The 20,073-nt window shown below is 39.1% G+C and overlaps 1 protein-coding gene across 1 annotated transcript in view; it reads left to right on the top strand.

Moving 5' to 3' along the window:
* CD44 (CD44 molecule (IN blood group)) overlaps positions 1–20,073 on the top strand; it is a 113,162-nt gene that overhangs the window by 70,309 nt on the left and 22,780 nt on the right. The window contains exons 4-8 of the mRNA XM_075152398.1: positions 4,058–4,223; positions 7,354–7,490; positions 8,922–8,993; positions 10,402–10,641; positions 12,196–12,291. Of these exons, the coding sequence (XP_075008499.1) occupies positions 4,058–4,223; positions 7,354–7,490; positions 8,922–8,993; positions 10,402–10,641; positions 12,196–12,291 (711 nt within the window). The remainder of the gene's footprint in view (positions 1–4,057; positions 4,224–7,353; positions 7,491–8,921; positions 8,994–10,401; positions 10,642–12,195; positions 12,292–20,073) is intronic.

Genomic DNA, 20,073 nt, shown 5'->3' with positions numbered 1-20,073 from the left:
AAAACTCTGGGATCCCTGACAGCTCTGGGCAGTATGTTCTGCATCTCTATTTTGCCATTTTTAAAATGTGGTAATTACTGTGTTCGTAGAGGAGATGCTCGGTTTATGCAATTTGCTTAGACTGTGAAATGCCATGTGAGTTTTAGGTACTGCTGTAGTCCTTCTTCCATACTCACTGCTTCACGAACAGAGTGTCTATGTTACAAACATTTTTATCGGTAAGTGTAGAAGATATCATCAAAATAAAAACAAAGCATGCTGTCTCAGCATTATTTTAGGGCAAAGTGCCAACTAATCGGATGGCCTCAAAACCAGTTTTGAGAATTGGATTGCCACATTTTTGCCCGGGGTTTCCTGGACACCCACGTGATCTCCCACGCTGCATGAGTCAGGCTTCCTGGGAGCTTTGGCCCTGTGTGCGTGCAGTGCAGCTGGTCAGCACATGTGCAGTAAGCCTGATACTTCACAGAAGTGTCCTGATGTTCGCTGTAGAGCCAGGCCGAGCATTTCCATGGAAAATGTACATGCGCGTAACTGTAGCCCACAAGTAGTTCCATTAAGGCTGTTTGTGTAAATAAGCCTATTTATTTTCATCAGCTGGAGTTTAAGGAATTGGCTGTCTAATAAGTGGGATTCTGACTACGACTGGATCTCTGGGTGGTATTGGAGCATATATTGTAGTGTTTTTAAACCATGAATGGGCTGAGGTTTGATGACAGCTGAATCAAATTCACTCTAAACAAAAGTGAACTTCACTTAATATTTCAGTGAATGTGGGATAAGCTGCGAGATTCAAATGCACCCCAAAGCAAGTGGATGTGGTATCTGCTTTCATAGCAAAAGTTCTTCAGAAATTAGCCTAAAGTTATTGGAAGAGATGATGTTCCAAACAAATAGAGTTCCAAAATCAGTTTGTTACTGAGTTTGTTACTTTTAAGTAATTAAATAGATCTTTGTGATCTGATCCCCAAGTTTAATATTAAGTCTTGGGCTTCACAGAGTATGTTTAATAATTAACAAATTTAGGCCTGCCTTGTTCTACAGCAAAGAGAGAATCAAGAAAGGAAAACTAAAGAGATGCCTTTTTCCTCTTTAGGTCATTTATATTTAATACAGCTAACTGATTGGACAAGTTCCAAAATAATGTCAGGCTTTGAATATGGAACATTTGGAGCCAAAGTAGAGGTCACTCACATGGCAGCTGTGAGAGCAGCTCCATCCCATAGCAGTAGTCATGGGCCACATCCTTCTGTGCAGAGTAGCTATTCGTTGTGATGTCGTAAGAAAACATCTGTTGGGACCTGCAGCCTGAATGTCTGTTGACTACATTTGTGACTTGTAGGTACACGTGGCGATGGCTTTTGAGCATGTGGTGCTGTTCAATGAGGGGTGTGGCCACAGAAGGCCTCTACTCCATCAGCTATCCCCAGGACCAGTGCTGTGCATGTCTGCGTCTGGCACTTGTGGAAGCACTGCGACTATTTCAGAATCATGTGTGGGAACTTGCTGAGACTATCATTCTATGTTAATCCACTAGCTTCTCCTCAGACTGTGAAACTCAGCCCTGTTGCAATTCATTGCAAGAAAGAAAAATGCATTTGTTAGTGTCCTCTTCCACACAGGTTACTCATTCTTGCCTTCAAAACCTCTCATGACATGGCTGTCATCAGAGAAAATTTAATAGAACTATTTTTCCCTGGAAGAAAACAGCTGTGTCAGAATAAAGGCATTTTAAGAAAACATGTTAGTTTTGCATAAAGTTTACAAAACTAAAAATTATGTCCTCTTGGTATTTTTTTATAACATATGATAATAAAACTGTTAAGAACTATTATTCATCAAGCCAGTTAAACAGATATACAATGTATATCAATTTTGTCTACATTAAATGTTTTTGTCAGCCTAAATAATTGGGGGGGCAGATGGGAGAAGAGATTTTTTTTACATTCTTTTTTTGGAAAGGCAATCTAAGTAACCATAATGATTAATTCTGTTGCCTATGGTAAAAGTATTTAAGATTGGATGCAGAGCTTTTGAGTTCCTTTGGACAAGCATCAATTTCATCAATACTACTGGACTCCTACCTATGCTGCGAATAATGGTTGTCTTCTCATACGCCATACACTCTGGATCTAATCTGGTATTTTATCTCCTTGATTGTTTCCTGTTACCTGTGGAAAGGAACATTCCTTGCAGTTTACACTGAGTAGATACACTGGAGATAGAATAACCTCAGTTTACCAATGAACAAAAGCAATTGAAGGAAGAGTGCACACCTTGATTACTATCATTTGCTTTCACATCTATGCTATAGAAGAAAATAGACCGTTGCTTGTTATTCATATAGAAACGTGCATGAATTGCATTTTGGGTCCTTCAGGAAAACAGTTATTATATGGCATCTTTTATTTCAAATAGATGGTACAGACAACCCCTTTTAATATTTGGAGAAGACTGGTCTACTTTTCCCTTTCCTGCACGTGGAACTCTCATTAAAATTAAGATAAAAATGAGTCATGCTCCTCTCTTCACGGGGAATAATAGGCTACTCCAATTAAGTGTGCTTTGTAGTTGTCATTCTAGTCTGGAGTTGCAACCAATTTTTTCTCTTGAGGGAAAGGTGGGGCAGGAGCAAAGTTAATTCACATTACTTTGAAGCATCCTGATCTTTCCCCGTTTTCTCCACGCACATGATTCTTCTTATTTGTATTATTATTATTATTATTATTTTTACTATTAACTCTTTCTTAGTGGTTCCTGTTAAAAAAAGATGGTAAACAAATGTTTATTTTTCCTCTCATTTTACTCAGTCACAGTCTTTCCTTGGATTATACCTTTTTCCCACTGTACTTGTCGCATTATGAAGGCAGTATCTTTCCAACATAAAGATGAGTGGAGTGTGATCTCCTCAGAGCCTCTAGCCCTTATGCCTTCCATTCAGTGTCTGTAGTGAATTGTATGAGGCACTCCCCTCCCGTAGGATTTGCATGTACTGCTTGTTCAGGGTTCCCAGGCTGAAGGCCAGAAAACAAACTGCACAACATAAATATGGCACCTAAATTTTTTTTTTTATTTCATTATTTTTATCATACTGCTTGCCATTGAAAATTACTTCCATGTGAAAACCTTTACAGTATTATTAAATTAAAATCCATCTAAGACATCTTTTAACATTAAAGTACATATTGAAGTACATATGCAGTATATATTGAAACTCTGACGTGGGTTGGCTGTAAGATGTTTGTGCGTGAGTTTGAGCTCAGCAAGGGGAAGCCTTTCAAAATGGAGGGAAATACCGTCAAGATGAATGAACAGGGAGCAAGAAGTTCATTCACGTGAATTCTTATCTAATGTGTATTTGACACTTCTCTATCTGCCCTAGCAGGCTGAATAAGAAGAGCTTAAAGATTATCTTTCAGGGAGTATTTAACAGCATAATGTTGTGCTAGTTCAGAATATCTGTGCAGCTCACTCATTTTTTGTCTCAGATATATCATGCAACATCAAACCAATGCCAGCTTTTGTCTAGCTAATAATAGGAACACATTGTTTGAACTAGTTCTGAAACTGGGGATTGACGTATATATTTAAATGGATTCACTGTGGAAGGGTCACAATGAGATAATTAAGGAACCTTGTGATCATACAAGCTCTGATTATAGACCATTTCATCTTTAAAAAATTCTGTTATGAATGAAATATTTTGTTTTCAAATACATTTGAATATGCAGTTAGTTTTGCAGTAATGTGGCTTCCAAGACTTTCACAATGTATTTACATTTTCTACACTTTATCGTAAAAGTGCTAGATACCTCACAAAAACATGTTGTATTGCTTTTTTTTGGAAAGGCTGAAGATTTGGCGTTAGTCCCAGCCCAAAGAAGGGAAGTATGAAGAAGGTGATTGAAAGTGCTAGCTCTCTTTCTGAATGAATCGGTACCTGCTACTTGTTGCTGGTTTACATTGAAAGCACTATACTTGAAATAATTTCCAGGTCTTCAGTGAAGCATTAAGTCCAACAATTTGTAATTTCTTTTTTTTTTTCTTTCGATAACAGAATTCAATGTAAGTTGCAGATATGGAGGAGTTTTTCATGTTGAGAAAAACGGTCGCTACAGTCTCACACGATCTGAAGCAGTGGAACTCTGCAGAGCTCTCAATAGTACCTTGTCAACACTAGAGCAGTTGAAGAAAGCACATGAACTTGGATTTGAAACTTGCAGGTAAAGAAATTCTTGAAAAAAAAATACATCATGACAATAAGTACATGACTTCATATAGCTGTTAATTAGGTGGCCGTATCAGTCCTCAAGTAAGTTATACTCTGTGATGAACAAAACATGTTTGTGCATATGAATGTTTGCTCTGGGTCCGGTAATAAATAAGTCCTTGAGAGCATATACTTTTTACCAATTATCTTTAAAAAATCGTAACCTCTTACAGATAAAATCTAAAGATAACAAAAGATTGACAGTATAATAAACTAATTAGGAAGATGTTCAGATCATACTGTATCACTGACTAATTCTAAGGTAAGTATGCGAAAAGTATTTATGATTTTTAATGACCTGATGTAAGGTCAAAGACTGGAGGTGGTATACACAGTATAGGGAACTCTGTCTTGTCAAGAAACAGTAAAGAGCAGCAAGTGGTACTGTGAGGGAAGAACTCCTGACATCCCAGTGAAAAAATGGCCACAGTATTAGTGCATTCTTATAATCTGTGAATGGAGAAGTTTCAGAAGACAGCCATAAAAATGATTTAAAAACCCAAAACCACATTGACAAGTGACTTAATTACCCTCTGTAATTAATGATGTATAGGGCAACAAATGCAGATAATACAGACTCTTCAGTTTAGCAAAAAATAACTAGACCAAGAGACTGGAAGTTACTCACAGAAAATTTGGGATTCAAAAAATTAAGTGAGTAGTAATACAACAAAATATGTAAAGATAGTAATTATTGGCTGAAACAGCTTACAAGGGTTGTAGTAAATTCTTTGCCACACCAAAATTTCATCAAGATGAAATATTTTCCGCAAAGATGCCCTCTGTTCAAACAGTAATCAAGTCAGGACAGTCCAATGGTCTTAAATACGTCAGACTAGATGATCATGTGATCTTGCTTTACCAAATACATAATACACATATTATGCAAGTCATCCTAAACGTTCATATGCAGAAAAGAGATTGAACTCAGGAGCTGTAAATTTGAAGTTTGGTGTGTGTTTTTTTTAATCAAATAACATAGATTCATGTTTGTAAACCATTATAGAGTTGAAATAAATTTCAGTAGATTTTCAATTTTATTACAATCTAAAATGGACAGCAAATATGGAGAAATGGAATTTATCTTCTAGCTGACCTAAGTAGAAAAGTTCAGTGGACATTTCTCCAAAATTTTAAGACTTTCATTCTGGTACCATGAGAAATAGTACTAGCATCAATACTGCTTGCAGCTATTTCCTGTGAATTATTTCATTTCAGTTTAGTCAGTGGTGCTTTACTTTTTTAATGCCTGATGTGTGAATGTTCTTTCTTATTGGCTTGCAAGCCCATGAGAATTGAATAAAGCTCCTTTCAAATTAATAGTATCCGTACAAAGTAATTTGTAATCATGGAAAGATGAGTGTGCACATTCTTATACATATAAATGTCATGCACTGCCATTGATGACAGCATATGGCACGTTCATTTTCACAAGCGTTATACCCTGCACAGTGGTGAAAAAGGTGGACAATAGTGCCAGGGAACAACAGCCAGAAAATTCTTAGAAGATTCTTCTGTGAGAAGTGGGAATGTCATTTAAAATAGTACCACATAAAGACTAGAGACAATTCTTTACTCTGAGGGAAAAGTCCTGTTTAGCATAGTAGGCTTGTTCTTTCTCTAACATTAGCATATGAACATATTTAGCATTCTGAATTGTTTAGCACTACACAATACATGAAGACTAAGGATCAAATCCTAACTAAACATCTAGGGGTAGAGATTTCTAGTGCTGGCAATTATGAGTATTCTGCAATGTGGAAAGTCTTTTCTGAAGTTAAAATATATAGATAAATGAAAGAAGGAGTAGAGGGAAATGTTTTTTGCAGTGGGGAGCTTAGTTTTTCACTAATGTTACAATTCTCCCTAATTCACAGTTTAGCAGAGGACAGATTTGGACAAGTAAGGCATGTAGATAGGATTCCTTCCTCCCTTCCTTCTGGCCAGCCCTCTCACCCTCTTACTTTCATTTGTTGATCCTCTGCTGGAAGTCCTTGTCAGTAAGGCGAGGCTCTTATCAAGCTTGAGTAGGAGAGAAAAAATATACTGCATATAATCATCAAAATACATGTGGAATGGTGAGTGAATAAGATGAATCAACACAAGTAGGTGATTAATGGATTATCAAGTGTCAACATCGTAGGCTCAGTTGGAAGTATGAGTAAAGCAGTTTATAATTCCACGTACAAGACAGTTTCAGAATCGCGAGTATCTGCACATTAGACGTGTAACTGGAATGGGACTCACACATAAAAAACTGCAAAGCTATGAAATTTACTCCTCCATGATAAATTGTACCTCTCAAGCAGTAAACAAAACCCAAACCAAACCCCAGTTCTCGTTGCCTTTTTATCACACCTCCCAGCTAAATACATTGGAATTAATCAGGTGTCACGGGATTGCAAAATACTAATAACATATTGTGCATTATGTAACTCTGTTAACCACAGTCTTCACTGAAATATGTGAGGTCTGTATACAGTAGCCACATTGTTTGACTGAAAGATACAGTAAGAATTTGTGGATGAATTAGTGTTGTACCTGAATGTTTTACTAAGCTGTCAGCTTTTGCAGAAAGTGATGAGTCTTACAATCATTCTCTAAGTTTGCTCAGGTACTATAAATCGAGCCCCCAGCATTTCTGTGTGAAATGTCACTGAGCAGTATGTTATGCTCAAAGCAATGAAAATGTGACTCCCTGAAGAAAAAAGAAGCCAGTCTTTAGTGTCAGATAATACAACCTGAATAAAAAGTGCACTTGCCTCCCAGTCTCTCACTTTCACTGCCTTGCTCTGAACCTATTGCCCTAGCTATTAAGATGCTCACTTAATTAAAATGGGTTTAGCTCTAGAAATTACATGCAAAATGGTGTTGAGCGGCTGAAGACTGATGTAGCTACATGTGAGAAAGGAACACCCTTCATATACAAAAAGTGTGCATAAATGCATGCACTTTTTAAAAATAACGTAAGATGAAAATAATGGCTTCTTCGTAGCTTCTTCATGTTTGAGATATCTAGAACATTTATGCCATCTGCTACAACGTGCTGTGTAATATGGTGTATTTTCCTCTGTTCTTCACAGGTATGGTTTTGTAGTGGGGAATATTGTTATCCCACGAATCAATCCATATCATCTTTGTGCAGCAAATCATACTGGCATTTACAAACTTTCAGCAAACACAACTGGTCGGTATGATGCATACTGTTACAATGTGACAGGTATGTATATGCTTTTATGATGCATTTTAGATATAGATTAACTAACAATAACATACGTAATCTCCTATTTAAGGTACTGGCATGAAGGCTTCTATATTAAATATCACCTGTTTTTCAGCTGAGAAGAAATACATTTTGTCAGCCTCTAGAAGCATATCTACAATGCCAGCAATGAATTTGACCCATTTTGTCATTAGTGTGGTTTGAACTAAACCATTTTCTGCCTTTGGGACTAACTTAGTAGCTTCAGAACAGTTCGTTATAATGGCTTAGTGCAGTGAACTACTGCAGCAGGGAATCTAAAAGACATAACTGTTGTAGGTGATGGTGCCCAGCTCTTCTGTTCATGCACACATGAGCTTCTATAGCGAATAACAGCTATTTGTGTTAAGGGATGCTAGGAGTGGCTGCCACCTGCAGCAGCTCCAAGGCCCGGGGTGGCCATCCGAGGCCCATGGACGTGGCTGCGGCTCTCCTGTTTGCAGGTTCAACCAGTATTTGCTCTTAGGCAAATCTCCATTCAGACATTAAGCAGTTAGTTAGCGATGCGGGTCAGATGCTTTCTTCTAAGGTTTTGAACTTTCTAATAGTAGGAAATATTTTACTAAATTATTAGGAAAATGTAGATAATCCTGTGACAGATGCTGAACACGGTATTTGAAGATAAAATCTGGACTGACTTCAAGTGTCTTGAATTTCAGTAGATTATTACATTCACAGTGGAAGTAGATCTCACAGAAAGCTGTAGGCAAAATTCATTGATGATTTGAATGGCAGTGACATTTTTTGATTTTGTTCTTGGTGGTCATATCATTAAAAATCATCTTTGCATTGGCATAATATCAGGTGAGCTACCATCCCCTGTCACCCACAGATGACTCTTCTCCTGCTACAGCGATGTCCATCCCCACCAGCGCTTTATAACTCCTCCCGCGTCTTATTCCCTTCCGGCACTATGAGCAGGTGGCTCACACACTGACCCCGAGCAAGGCACTGCACCGCTGGAGCAAGCAGTGCTCACCAGACCAGGGCACACTCTGCCTGTGCAGAGCCCTCCGTGGAGGGGCTGGGGTCCCTCCGGCTAAAAAGGATTAGAGCAGCTACTGCCGCCACAAGAGTGGGGCTGTCTGCATTGGCACTGGGTCATAAGGCTATTTTAACTGACATTGATTGCAACCATTTTCTGGAATGGTTATGAAAATGGAGAATCTCATCGTTAGCTGACAGAACAATCTTGAAGTGCTCCACCTGGGAAGGAGCAAAAAGGGAACGTAGCTAGATCAGTAAATGATGTTTGATTTGGAAATTTGTTTTCAATTGTCCACATATGAAGCTGACATTTTGTGATTATGTACAATTAATATGGGTATACACATGACTTTTTTCTCAATTTTCTCAAATTTAATATTTTCTATTTTCCTTCTCTTACAGAAACACGGGACAAAGCATGTGAGCCAATTGAAAGGCTAGATACTTCTTTCCTCAATAATCAGGGTGAAATAGGTACTGTATTGATTAGAAAGACCTGCCACTTGTTTAATTTTTAGGATCTGGTTATCTTTTTTTACATAAACACTTGCTAATATTAAAAATCAAACCAAACATAAGAAAAAGAAGTCAAGAGATGTTCAACAGCAATTAAAGCAATTAGTCACTTTTCTTCCCCTAAATGCTATGGAGCTTGGTTTGTCTCAAGGTGCTACCAAATATTTTTTATAGAATCATAGAATCATAGAATCATACAGGTTGGAAAAGACCTCTAAGATCATCGTGTCCAACCGTCAACCCAACACACCATGTCCACTAAACCATGTCCCTAAGTGCCTCATCTACGCGTCTTTTAAATACTTCCAGGGATGGTGACTCCACCACTTCCCTGGGCAGCCTGTTCCAAGGCCTGATCACTCTTTCAGGAAAGAAATTTCTCCTAATATCCAATCTAAACCTCCCTCGGTGCAACTTAAGGCCATTTCCTCTCGTCCTATCGCTTGTTACTTGGGAAAAGAGACCAACCCCCACCTCACTACAACCTCCTTTCAGGTAGTTGTAGAGCGCGATGAGGTCTCCCCTCAGCCTCCTCTTCTCCAGACTAAACAGTCCCAGTTCCCTCAGCTGCTCCTCATCAGACTTGTGCTCCAGGCCCTTCACCAGCTTCGTTGCCCTCCTCTGGACACACTCCAGCACCTCCATGTCCTTCTTGTAGTGAGGGGCCCAAAACTGAACACAGGATTTGAGGTGCGGCCTCACCAGTGCCCAGCACAGGGGCACGATCACCTCCCTACTCCTGCTGGCCACACTAGTTCTGATACAGGCCAGGATGCCGTTGGCCTTCTTGGCCACCTGGGCACACTGCCGGCTCATGTTCAGCCGGCTGTCAATCAGCACCCCCAGGTCCTTTTCCTCCAGACAGCTTTCCAGCCACTCTTCCCCAAGGTGTTTGACATTTTTTAGCACCTCAGAGCTGCTAATGTTTCTTTGACATATAGGACTTTGCTTAAGACAGCAACCTTTCTACATCTCATTTGAGCTGCTGGTTAGAAAAACAGCTGGTAGTGGAAGAAAACTTTCATAAAAAATTATTTGTCCCAATTCTAAAATTCTGATTGACTTTACAGAGGCCAAGATTTTATGTTCAAAATCAAAATTTCTGATCAAAATATCAAAATATTTTATGCAGACCAGGCCCTATATGTTTGACAAATATATACATTAGCATATATACATTAGACATAGTTTAGTGATGTATGATCTAGACAGATTAGATAGGATGGCAAAAATGGATGAACTGATATTAATCCACAACTGTTTCTCTTTATTTTTTTGTTATAGAACTTAAACTGTTTAGCATTACTGAAATGTAGCTAAGTAGCTCCTTGATATTATCAGCTGCTTAATTTCCTCTTTCCAACAGTCATTGACAATGCAGATGGCTCACGTTATAATGCAGATGGCACGCGTCATAGCGGAGAGTCCTCAACCTCAGGTGCAGATGATGAAAATGTAGGTAGTGGATCAACACATGACACAACTCCCATGGATACCTCCATCAGGAGATCCAGCCCCTCATATTATGGAAGTGCTACTCCAGTCTCACAGCTGCCAGATCATTCTTCTGGAGGGGGTGAAAAAGAAATTCCTAGAAAAGATTCTGGTAAGGACAGTAGGTTGCCATTATGTCCCCTTTAAAGTAACTTGGTGAAGGATTACATTGCTAGTTAAAGGATATCATGAGGGAATGAGAAGCACCATCTCTAATTTGTATCCTGGAAAAGTAAAAGGAGAATGTGTGTCTTTGAAAGAAAACAGAAGCACTCCGAATTTCTAAGGATTTTTTTGATTGCACGGGAGAACAATGCAGCCACACATCAGCAGTTTCCCCCATAAACCTTCCCAGGATGTTGAGAATAGATGGTTCTAAGAATTTGCTCTTGTTCTTACTAAAATATTTATTTCATTAAAGGCTCAAAAACATATCTAGCAGTGAACACAGAGAGATTAGTGAGGCTGAGGGTATGGGTATATAGAGATAAGGATAACGTATTCTTATCTGTTCTTTAAAAGGATGAATTCACATTAAGTAATAAGAACAAGGAGGAGTTTACAGTACAAGTGATTTCTCTTTGTACAAATACAGGGGTTGTTTTAGGACATCTTCTTACTACAGCATATTACAGAACACACAGAGAGATAAAATGTCAAATTAAAATGTTATTAGTAACTTCTTCCTTTAGGTGGTAAAGCCAAATTCTATTTTCACAAAGCCCTACCAAATACAAATGCTATACTCCTTTCTAGGGCATTCTGCAGGGTGGAAAATTAGTGAATTATAGTACCTTGCCTGTATCTTGCTTTCTTGTGAAAGTGGCATGTATTTTATTTAATCTTTTATGTTGCTTGTGTGGCTGAAATTATCAGAGGTCTGAAAGACTAGCTCCCATTGAACCTAAGGGATACAAATATAATTAATCCTCTAAACACAGTAAAGTTTACTGTGTGACCTCTGACTACAGGCTTTTTATCAAATCACCAATAACTTACCAGTGAAGGATACCAGTAGTTTGCATCATTACCCTCAATAAATACTGAAATTAAAAAAAAAAAAAATTGAGCAGAAGAATTAGGATTATAAAATGACTTTTCACTGGTGGTATACTCATGACATGTTATGCTTGTTTTTCCATGTAGTTAAGCATCATGAAAGGTAAATCCTAACATTCTCTTCCTAAGGAAGTAGGATCAGAGCCATTCCCCAAGGTATATGCCATGTATTTCAATTGCTTGCCATGAGAACTCTTATCAACTCTGCTTACATGCAGAGTTTAGATTTTTGGACTAAATCTCAAAATATATCTCAGTAAAGAGGGGACTATAAATAACCTCACTCATTGCTCTAGAATCCCTGTCCAGATGGTGTACAGGTACAATTAGAGCTTGAATAACATGAACAGATTATTCCGAGAGTGTTCATTGTCACTGTAATACATACTCCTCTTGAAATAATCTGGTTTGGTGATAACCTTACTATGTTAGTAAAGTAAGGCTGTTTGGGGTTGAATTATATGAAGAACCTAGTCTGTGTCTTTCTTCTCTCTTGGACCAATAAATGAAGGAATGAAGCTTGCAGTATAGAATAATTGAAGTAGTTGTGAGTACTGTGTTGCAACTCAGCAAATGAAATGGTAATGATTCATCCATCACCATACAGATAATGAAGTTTCTCCTGTATCACCTGACATCTCTTTGGTGACGGCAGCTGATGATTCCCCTGAAAAAGATGGTGGACAGTATCCTGCGAGTACTAGTAAGATTTATGTATTATAATAACTACATCAAATATAGATTGCATTAAAACTGCTTTCTTCTTCCAGCAGGGCATTCTGGTAAGTGGTGAAGTATACATAATCTCCAATTTTGGAAAGACATTGAAAGACAGTACTTTCCAGACTGGTTAAGTCAGAAATAAACTTCACTCCCTGGGACAAGGGGAGCAAAAACATTTACTGTATGTTTACTTCAATGCTTATACATGAGTTCAGAAAGATTGTTGTTTTGTGTTTCCCACTGCTTTTTATCAGACCTATTTACTCTATGATGAGGCACCACAAATTAGTGCAACCGATTATCACTTGAAGTCAATTTATTTCCGAGGTAGAAAAGGACACTTTTTGTGATGAAAGTCTCTGTGATTCTAATATATTTATGGTTGTGGGTAATCCATGTCAAAACCATGGCCTTGCTCACCAAAGCAGTGCTTTAAGTGGCAGTTCCAATTGCCAGGCCACTTGTGCACTGCAAAAACTAATTTCATCCTTGTTGCTGGCAATATGCATGAGAAAAAATTGGGGCCTATGGTGGCTCCACAGGCTTTGAGGGCTCAAAAGAACAGTAGACATTTTCTCTGCTTTGTCCTTAAATAGCTGTACTGAGTGGGAAAAAACTGCTTGTCGTGTTTTTATCAAATATGTAGTGCACAGCAGCTACAGCAAATAAAAAACTTTTAAAGTCATCTTACACATTTTAAAGTGGAACTATACAAATACTCACTCTAGTTCTTAAGTTTAGTGTGATAAAGATCTTTGCCCCAGAAAATAAAGTGAACCTAAAGGGAGAACATTTTAATTATACAGAGGAGATATACAGAGGCGTCTTGTAGTAAAGATTGAACTGATAGAAATGAAAGTTTCTTCCTGCTGACTCTTTTTCCCACCATGGAATCCCGTGATAATGAGGATTTTGCTTAATTGTTTGTTGGTTGGTGATAGGTGGTCAAACGGTCATGTAACTTGGAAGGACGGTGCCCTCGTTACTGTATTTAGAAATCACAGGATAGAGTAAGAAAGATTGTATGTCTTACACAGTTAGCAAAAGCTTTACTAAAAGACAGAAATCATTCAACCAAGCATCTTGACTCAGAGGATGTGAAGGTTAGTAACACCTTATAAATATGTAGATGGAAAAAACATATATCAGGTTGATTTTCCCCCAAACCTTGAAAGCAAGTAGAAAATTTTGTGGTGCTTGTTTCAAGTGAAAGTTTTTGCAACAAAGTATTGCTTGTAAGGGGGGGAAAAAATCCCACCTGGTAACAGTGGGGACTTTGGTTGACTCTGGTGGTGATTTTTCCTTCATATTTATTTGCTTTGGTATCCGTATGTGACTCAGTGCTTCCTTGTTTCTGTACCCACTGCAAAAACCTGTGCTTTGTTACTAGGCAGGAAAGCTTTCAGTTTTCCTTTTACTACTTGATTATCAAATGTATTGATCCGAAATACTCATGTCCCTTCCTGTTGCTTACAGTTCTCTCTCATGGGCATGACTATTTTACAGAGGGAAAAAAGATTTTAAAAAATGAAAATAGCTATAGAGCTGTGTAATAAAAGATGTCAATACTGATATATGTGTATCACAGAAGTGATAGCATTGGCATGATTGCGTCTTGGTTTAGGGTTGACAGATTGATTCTCTGGAAAAAAAGATTATGAAGGTACTGCACCTGGGCTTTTCTGATAGCTTTAGCTATTACTCGGCAGCATCACTTTAAAGCCAAACAGACCCATTTCATTTAATTTTACTGCATTATAAGTGAATGAGTAATTTAGCACTCCTTTCAGAAGTTAAGTATAAGCTATGCATCTCCATGAGAAGTCATCAAATATTCCGTAGCATAGGAGAAAGTTACATGGAGAAAAAGAAGATAAAGGCATGCCCCAATGTCTGCTATTTACATTGTGCAACAGTGCAGGCTCATTGGAAGAGCCTGGCCACAATTTAATTTCCCAGAGAAAAATCCCACAGACAGGAAAGTAGAAAATTAAGAAACAAGTAAAGAAAACTATTTGGTATCTATCTTCATATAGACGGCTAAAAATGTATCTATCTAATTCTATAGTGTGTGAAAGTGAGAAACAACCGGTGGCTCTCCATCTGTACACACCATTTGTAAACTTCAAATTTGGTGAAAAGGTGTCTAGCTTGGTCAAAACACTTCTTTGCTATGGGTTTGCAATTGCCACAGCTCCTTGTTCTTCACATGATTCCCTTTCATTATTGCTCTGGCTTTGGACCTTACTGGTGATGTTCTCCATCAAGTTCACGGTCCAGATTAATACACGGCTAGCACGTTGCCATTGACTTTCTCTCCTGGCTGAAACAAGTTTTTCTCTTTGTTATTAACAAGTTATGATTCATCTGTAGATGTGACATGGATCAGATGTCATAAAATTCTGTTGCTGATCGATGAGATACTTCCCTAAGTTATCAGAGCTAGTTACTCAAACAGTAACTGCGACAGACTTTTTTCTATATATAATAGACGTTTTTATGCTCTGATGGATTTTCCTTTTATTTGGTTTGGAGCATTCCTTAAAAAAAATCTCATCAATGAAAAAAGTCTTATGTCCATACTTTGGCTCATCTGACAGGAAAGCATCTGCATTGGTATTTTGTATGTGGAAGGAAGCCATGAATACTTATTCATCACTTAAGGAAATGAGCTCCTAAGGCTTCTTGTGGAAAGGAGGTAGAGGTGACAGTTTTGCTGTGATTACAGCAAGTCAGATGGCAATTATTAAGTTATTCAGTTATTTTCTTGTTAACCAATTTTTTGGCATTATCATTTTGTTTACAGTTCCATCTCAAAGCTCCAAATTTGAAACCACCACTAGGTTTTAATGATCCAGGTTTCTCATTTTCTGACACCATTGTCAGAATAGTACTAGTAGTACTAAGTTTAGGGACCAATTAGTGACTGTGAGAAGAGACAATATTTATTCAGTCAAGGACAGCTTTTCAGAAAGGCAAAATCTAGGTTAGGTTAGGTTTTGCTGCCAAAAGAGTTACACCTTGAAAAAGTGCAGTTTTGAGTTTAAGTCCATACACTTTGTACACAGTTTACAGATAAGCAAAACACAAGTACTGCAGACTGAAATACATCAGTTTATCCTGTTTGATCATTAGAACTTTGATTCCTAGGTCTTGCATTTTCCAATGCTTTCATATGTTGTACAAAAATTTATCAAAACGTGTGTCTTTGATGTTAGTTCTCAACGTATTATTCTAAATTAATTATTTAAAGTTTTTTTTCTGAATGAAAAAGAGTACATGATATCTTTCTTCATCTTCAAGATATAGAAGTAAGGTGGTCTAAATGCTGATAAAAATATTGCTTGTGAGGAATTGCCAGAATAAAAATAATTCCAGAGAAACATTTTGATGTAGATTTTGCTTTCTTTTGGTGAATATGTGTATGGCTTGAAGCGCAGCTCTTCTTGCAAACTCTGCTTCTTAGTTTATTGATGAATTACTTTCTTAGCAGAGAGGAAGGTTAAACTATCAACTGGCTTGCTTACAGGATTTCAATTTCTATGGTGTGCATGTTTCTGTTAGCTTTGAATGCTTTTTGTCAAAATATTGGGGCATATTTCACACACAGTATATACTTTGTTCTGTCACACCTAAAAATGCCATGCAGAATTCATTGGCTTTACTGGACTTTCAGAGCTGGTAACACAATCTTACACTTGAGTAGAATCTTTCAAACTTCACTTACATTAAAAGCATTGGATATTTTTGGTGTCGGAGGAATGTAATGATACCATGGGTTCATACATTCACCTTGCACTCTCATCCGTCTCAGTGGCATGAGCATGCTCAGGGTGCTGGTGCTAGTGGACTTGACTTTGCTGGAGGAGAAGTGCTTCTCAAGAAATAATAACAAGATCTTGGTTGAATGAACCGTGTCCTAACATCTCCAGGGCCTCACCATGACAACCTGGAGAAAACCACCACCCAAGCTTGGTGGAATCCGTTCTCAAACCACTGGTGGTGGTCAAATCCTGGAGAGAAGACGCAAGAACCCACACAAGCAACCAAGGGTAAAGAATGTCATGCTAAGAGGGTGCTTTGATTAGGGACTGAATAACCAGAGCACCAGGGCAGCAAGTTTCAGAAGCATTAAGTGGATTGGGGTTGAATGTGTCAGTGCTTTTCATTACCACGTGTTTGAAGTGGGAAAAGCAAAGTACTGGGATACCTCTCACTGACTGTACATTTGGTAGCGATAGAGCAGTTGTCCACGTTGTTCATGTACTGTGGAGGTATTCTGCGTGTCTGAAAGGGGTGAGTATGTGAGTCGTTTTATAAAGGACGTACTCGGGTTTTTCTTTTTTCCTGTTTGGAGGCAATTTAGAAGTAGACTATTCCAGCGAGAAGGACTTGTGGGAGAAAGGAAGAAAATGTTTTCAAGCCAGTACACTGTGCTCACTCTGCTAGAAGAAGACAGAGTATGGTTACTGCTGAGAGCATGCATAGGGCACTGAAATGTAGCTAAGAGCCACTCTGGGGCAACTTCAGCAGGGCCATGGCAAGTGACGAATCCGTCGTGGGTGGAAGAACCAGGAGGAGATATGGACCATGGGAAGCATGGTGCCGTACACTCTCCCTGGTGATTGTAAAGCTGCATGTAGGGAAGACAGGAATGCATAACTGCTGTCAGCATAAGACCTTGTGGGTTAGGGTTTCATGGCAGATTTAACATCGTCACAGCAGATGTGATCTCAAGTGGCAATGGTTCAGATGACGAAGACTCTTCAGAGGAGACGATTTACCCAACAGTGTTTCCAGGCTGGGACAGGAGTGTGGCCGAGGACGAGTACGCTCCAAGTACTAGTAAGGAACTTCCTTTCTCTTTGGATGGTTTCTTTCTTCTTTTTTCTGTCCTTCCCAATGTTCCTCCTACTTTGCCACACATATATTGTGTGAAAATTGTACGCTCTCCCGATCAGCTCTTGTTTCAAACACATCTCCCGTGCCACAGGAAAAACCCTTTTAGATTTTGTGAGGTCCGTATCCTTAGAAGCACCACCTTACATTGCTTCTAGAATTGAATCTTGTCTCCATTCATATCTGATTTGTGGGCTTCCCTCATGGCATGTTGTGTCTCAAGGAATAATTCCTCTTTGGAGGGAGCTTCCAGCCTTTATAAAAATGGCACAATTATTTCTGTTTGCATGCCAATACCTATTTGGCTTGCCTAGCACAGTGGACGAAAAGGCTGTAGATTCCTGTAATTTTTCTAAACAAAAATCTCTTTGAATTCTTAAATCTATGGAACATTACTATTTGAAATGCTATGTTCTAAGAAAATATTGTGCATTGGTAATGTGATAGGAGTAAAGCTGCGCCTCTCTCACCATGCTATGCTGACGCCTAACTGGAAAGTGTTTCTGGTGTGGATTTTGCTGACAGCATCAGACCAAGGGCAGTGCATGTGTCTTTCGAGTGGAATGGCCATAGTTTTGAGCCCAGGCCCTTGGCAGCATTGGCTTCATGGGGTTGTCAGTAGAAAAGAAGGCTAAACTAATGGGTGTGCTTATCTCTGGGTGTCCTTTTTGCCCATCGTGGATACCGCTTTCACCTTTTGTACATGATTTTATGTCGTCTTGCTGGGTGTTCCTCATTCTGGAGTCTATCTAAGGCTATCTGCTCTCCCCTGCTGTCAAAGCCTGTGAGGAACTCATTATCCTTGTTGAATGTGAAGGGCTAGCAAAGACCCACAGGGCTTTTTCATGACTCCTCTTAAGGGAACATGTTCTTTCTTGGGACTGCCACTAGTGCTTGCATCTGGCTAAGTGTTTGAGGAATGTAATGATACCATGGGTTCATACATTCACCTTGCACTCTCATCCGTCTCAGTGGCATGAGCATGCTCAGGGTGCTGGCGCTAGTGGACTTGACTTTGCTGGAGAAGAAGTGCTTCTCAAGAAATAATAACAAGATCTTGGTTGAATGAACCATGTCCTAACATCTCCAGGGCCTCACCATGACAACCTGGAGAAAGCCACCACCCAAGCTCGGTGGAATCCATTTTCAAACCACTGGTGGTGGTCAAATCCTGGAGAGAAGACGCAAGAACCCACACAAGCAACCAAGGGTAAAGAATGTCATGCTAAGAGGGTGCTTTGATTAGGGGCTGAATAACCAGAGCACCAGGGCAGCAAGTTTCAGAAGCATTAAGTGGATTGGGGTTGAATGTGTCAGTGCTTTTCATTACCATGTGTTTGAAGTGGGAAAAGCAACGTACTGGGATACCTCTCACTGACTGTACATTTGGTAGCGATAGAGCAGTTGTCCACGTTGTTCATGTACTGTGGAGGTATTCTGCGTGTCTGAAAGGGGTGAGTATGTGAGTCGTTTTATAAAGGACGTACTCGGGTTTTTCTTTTTTCCTGTTTGGAGGCAATTTAGAAGTAGACTATTCCAGCGAGAAGGACTTGTGGGAGAAAGGAAGAAAATGTTTTCAAGCCAGTACACTGTGCTCACTCTGCTAGAAGAAGACAGAGTATGGTTACTGCTGAGAGCATGCATAGGGCACTGAAATGTAGCTAAGAGCCACTCTGGGGCAACTTCAGCAGGGCCATGGCAAGTGACGAATCCGTCGTGGGTGGAAGAACCAGGAGGAGATATGGACCATGGGAAGCATGGTGCCGTACACTCTCCCCGGTGATTGTAAAGCTGCATGTAGGGAAGACAGGAATGCATAACTGCTGTCAGCATAAGACCTTGTGGGTTAGGGTTTCATGGCAGATTTAACATCGTCACAGCAGATGTGATCTCAAGTGGCAATGGTTCAGATGACGAAGACTCTTCAGAGGAGACGATTTACCCAACAGTGTTTCCAGGCTGGGACAGGAGTGTGGCCAAGGACGAGTACGCTCCAAGTACTAGTAAGGAACTTCCTTTCTCTTTGGATGGTTTCTTTCTTCTTTTTTCTGTCCTTCCCAATGTTCCTCCTACTTTGCCACACATATATTGTGTGAAAATTGGATGCTTTTCTCATCAGCTGTTCCTTCAGAAATGTCTCTTTTGCGATTGGAAAGATCATACAAGGTCCATATCGAAAGAATGAATATCTCTTCTATCACTGCTTAAAATTAACTTCTCCGTTTCATGCCTATTTGAATGCATCCATTCACTCATGATTTTCCAAGAAAAAAAATGTTTATCTTTTTTTCTATTTTTTTCTTTTTTGGGAAAACAGTGTTAAAATAATTCTGGTTCATATTATTTATAATCTACATCTATACAACAGTAGACTTCCTGTCTGTGGAAGAAGATGTTCAGGCACAATTTGGGGAGGCCAAACCCCAAGTGCCCTTTTCATTGGGAAGTGTCAGCAAAACAGTCTCATATTTGCTACCTTCCACACTCTTCCATGTACTCTTCTAATAACATCTCGTTTGTTTTGTGACCTGAGATGTTTAGGTATGATCCAATACCACACTCATATATTGTAATACATAGCCTTATTTTCCTGATATGAATAGTCCCACAGTGATCATCTGATAGCTCTTTTTTAACTAAAAAAGCCACCCAAACCTAAGATAATTTTGTCTCAAAACTAGAAAACCACCATTATGAGGATTAAAGCCAAATGTTGTGTGTCACCAAAGCACACAGTCTGCTACTTGGCCTTGTGACCAGGAAATGGCCCCAGCCCTGTGGTTTTTTTTTTCCGGTATAGATGTTGCCATTAATGACTATACTCTAACCTCTTATTTGTGCAAAGATAATAATCTGTTCCTTT

Source organism: Calonectris borealis, chromosome 5 (genome assembly GCF_964195595.1).
Source record: "Calonectris borealis chromosome 5, bCalBor7.hap1.2, whole genome shotgun sequence".
NCBI classification, from domain to species: Eukaryota; Metazoa; Chordata; class Aves; order Procellariiformes; family Procellariidae; genus Calonectris; species Calonectris borealis.
This window is presented reverse-complemented; position numbering and strand designations above follow the sequence as displayed.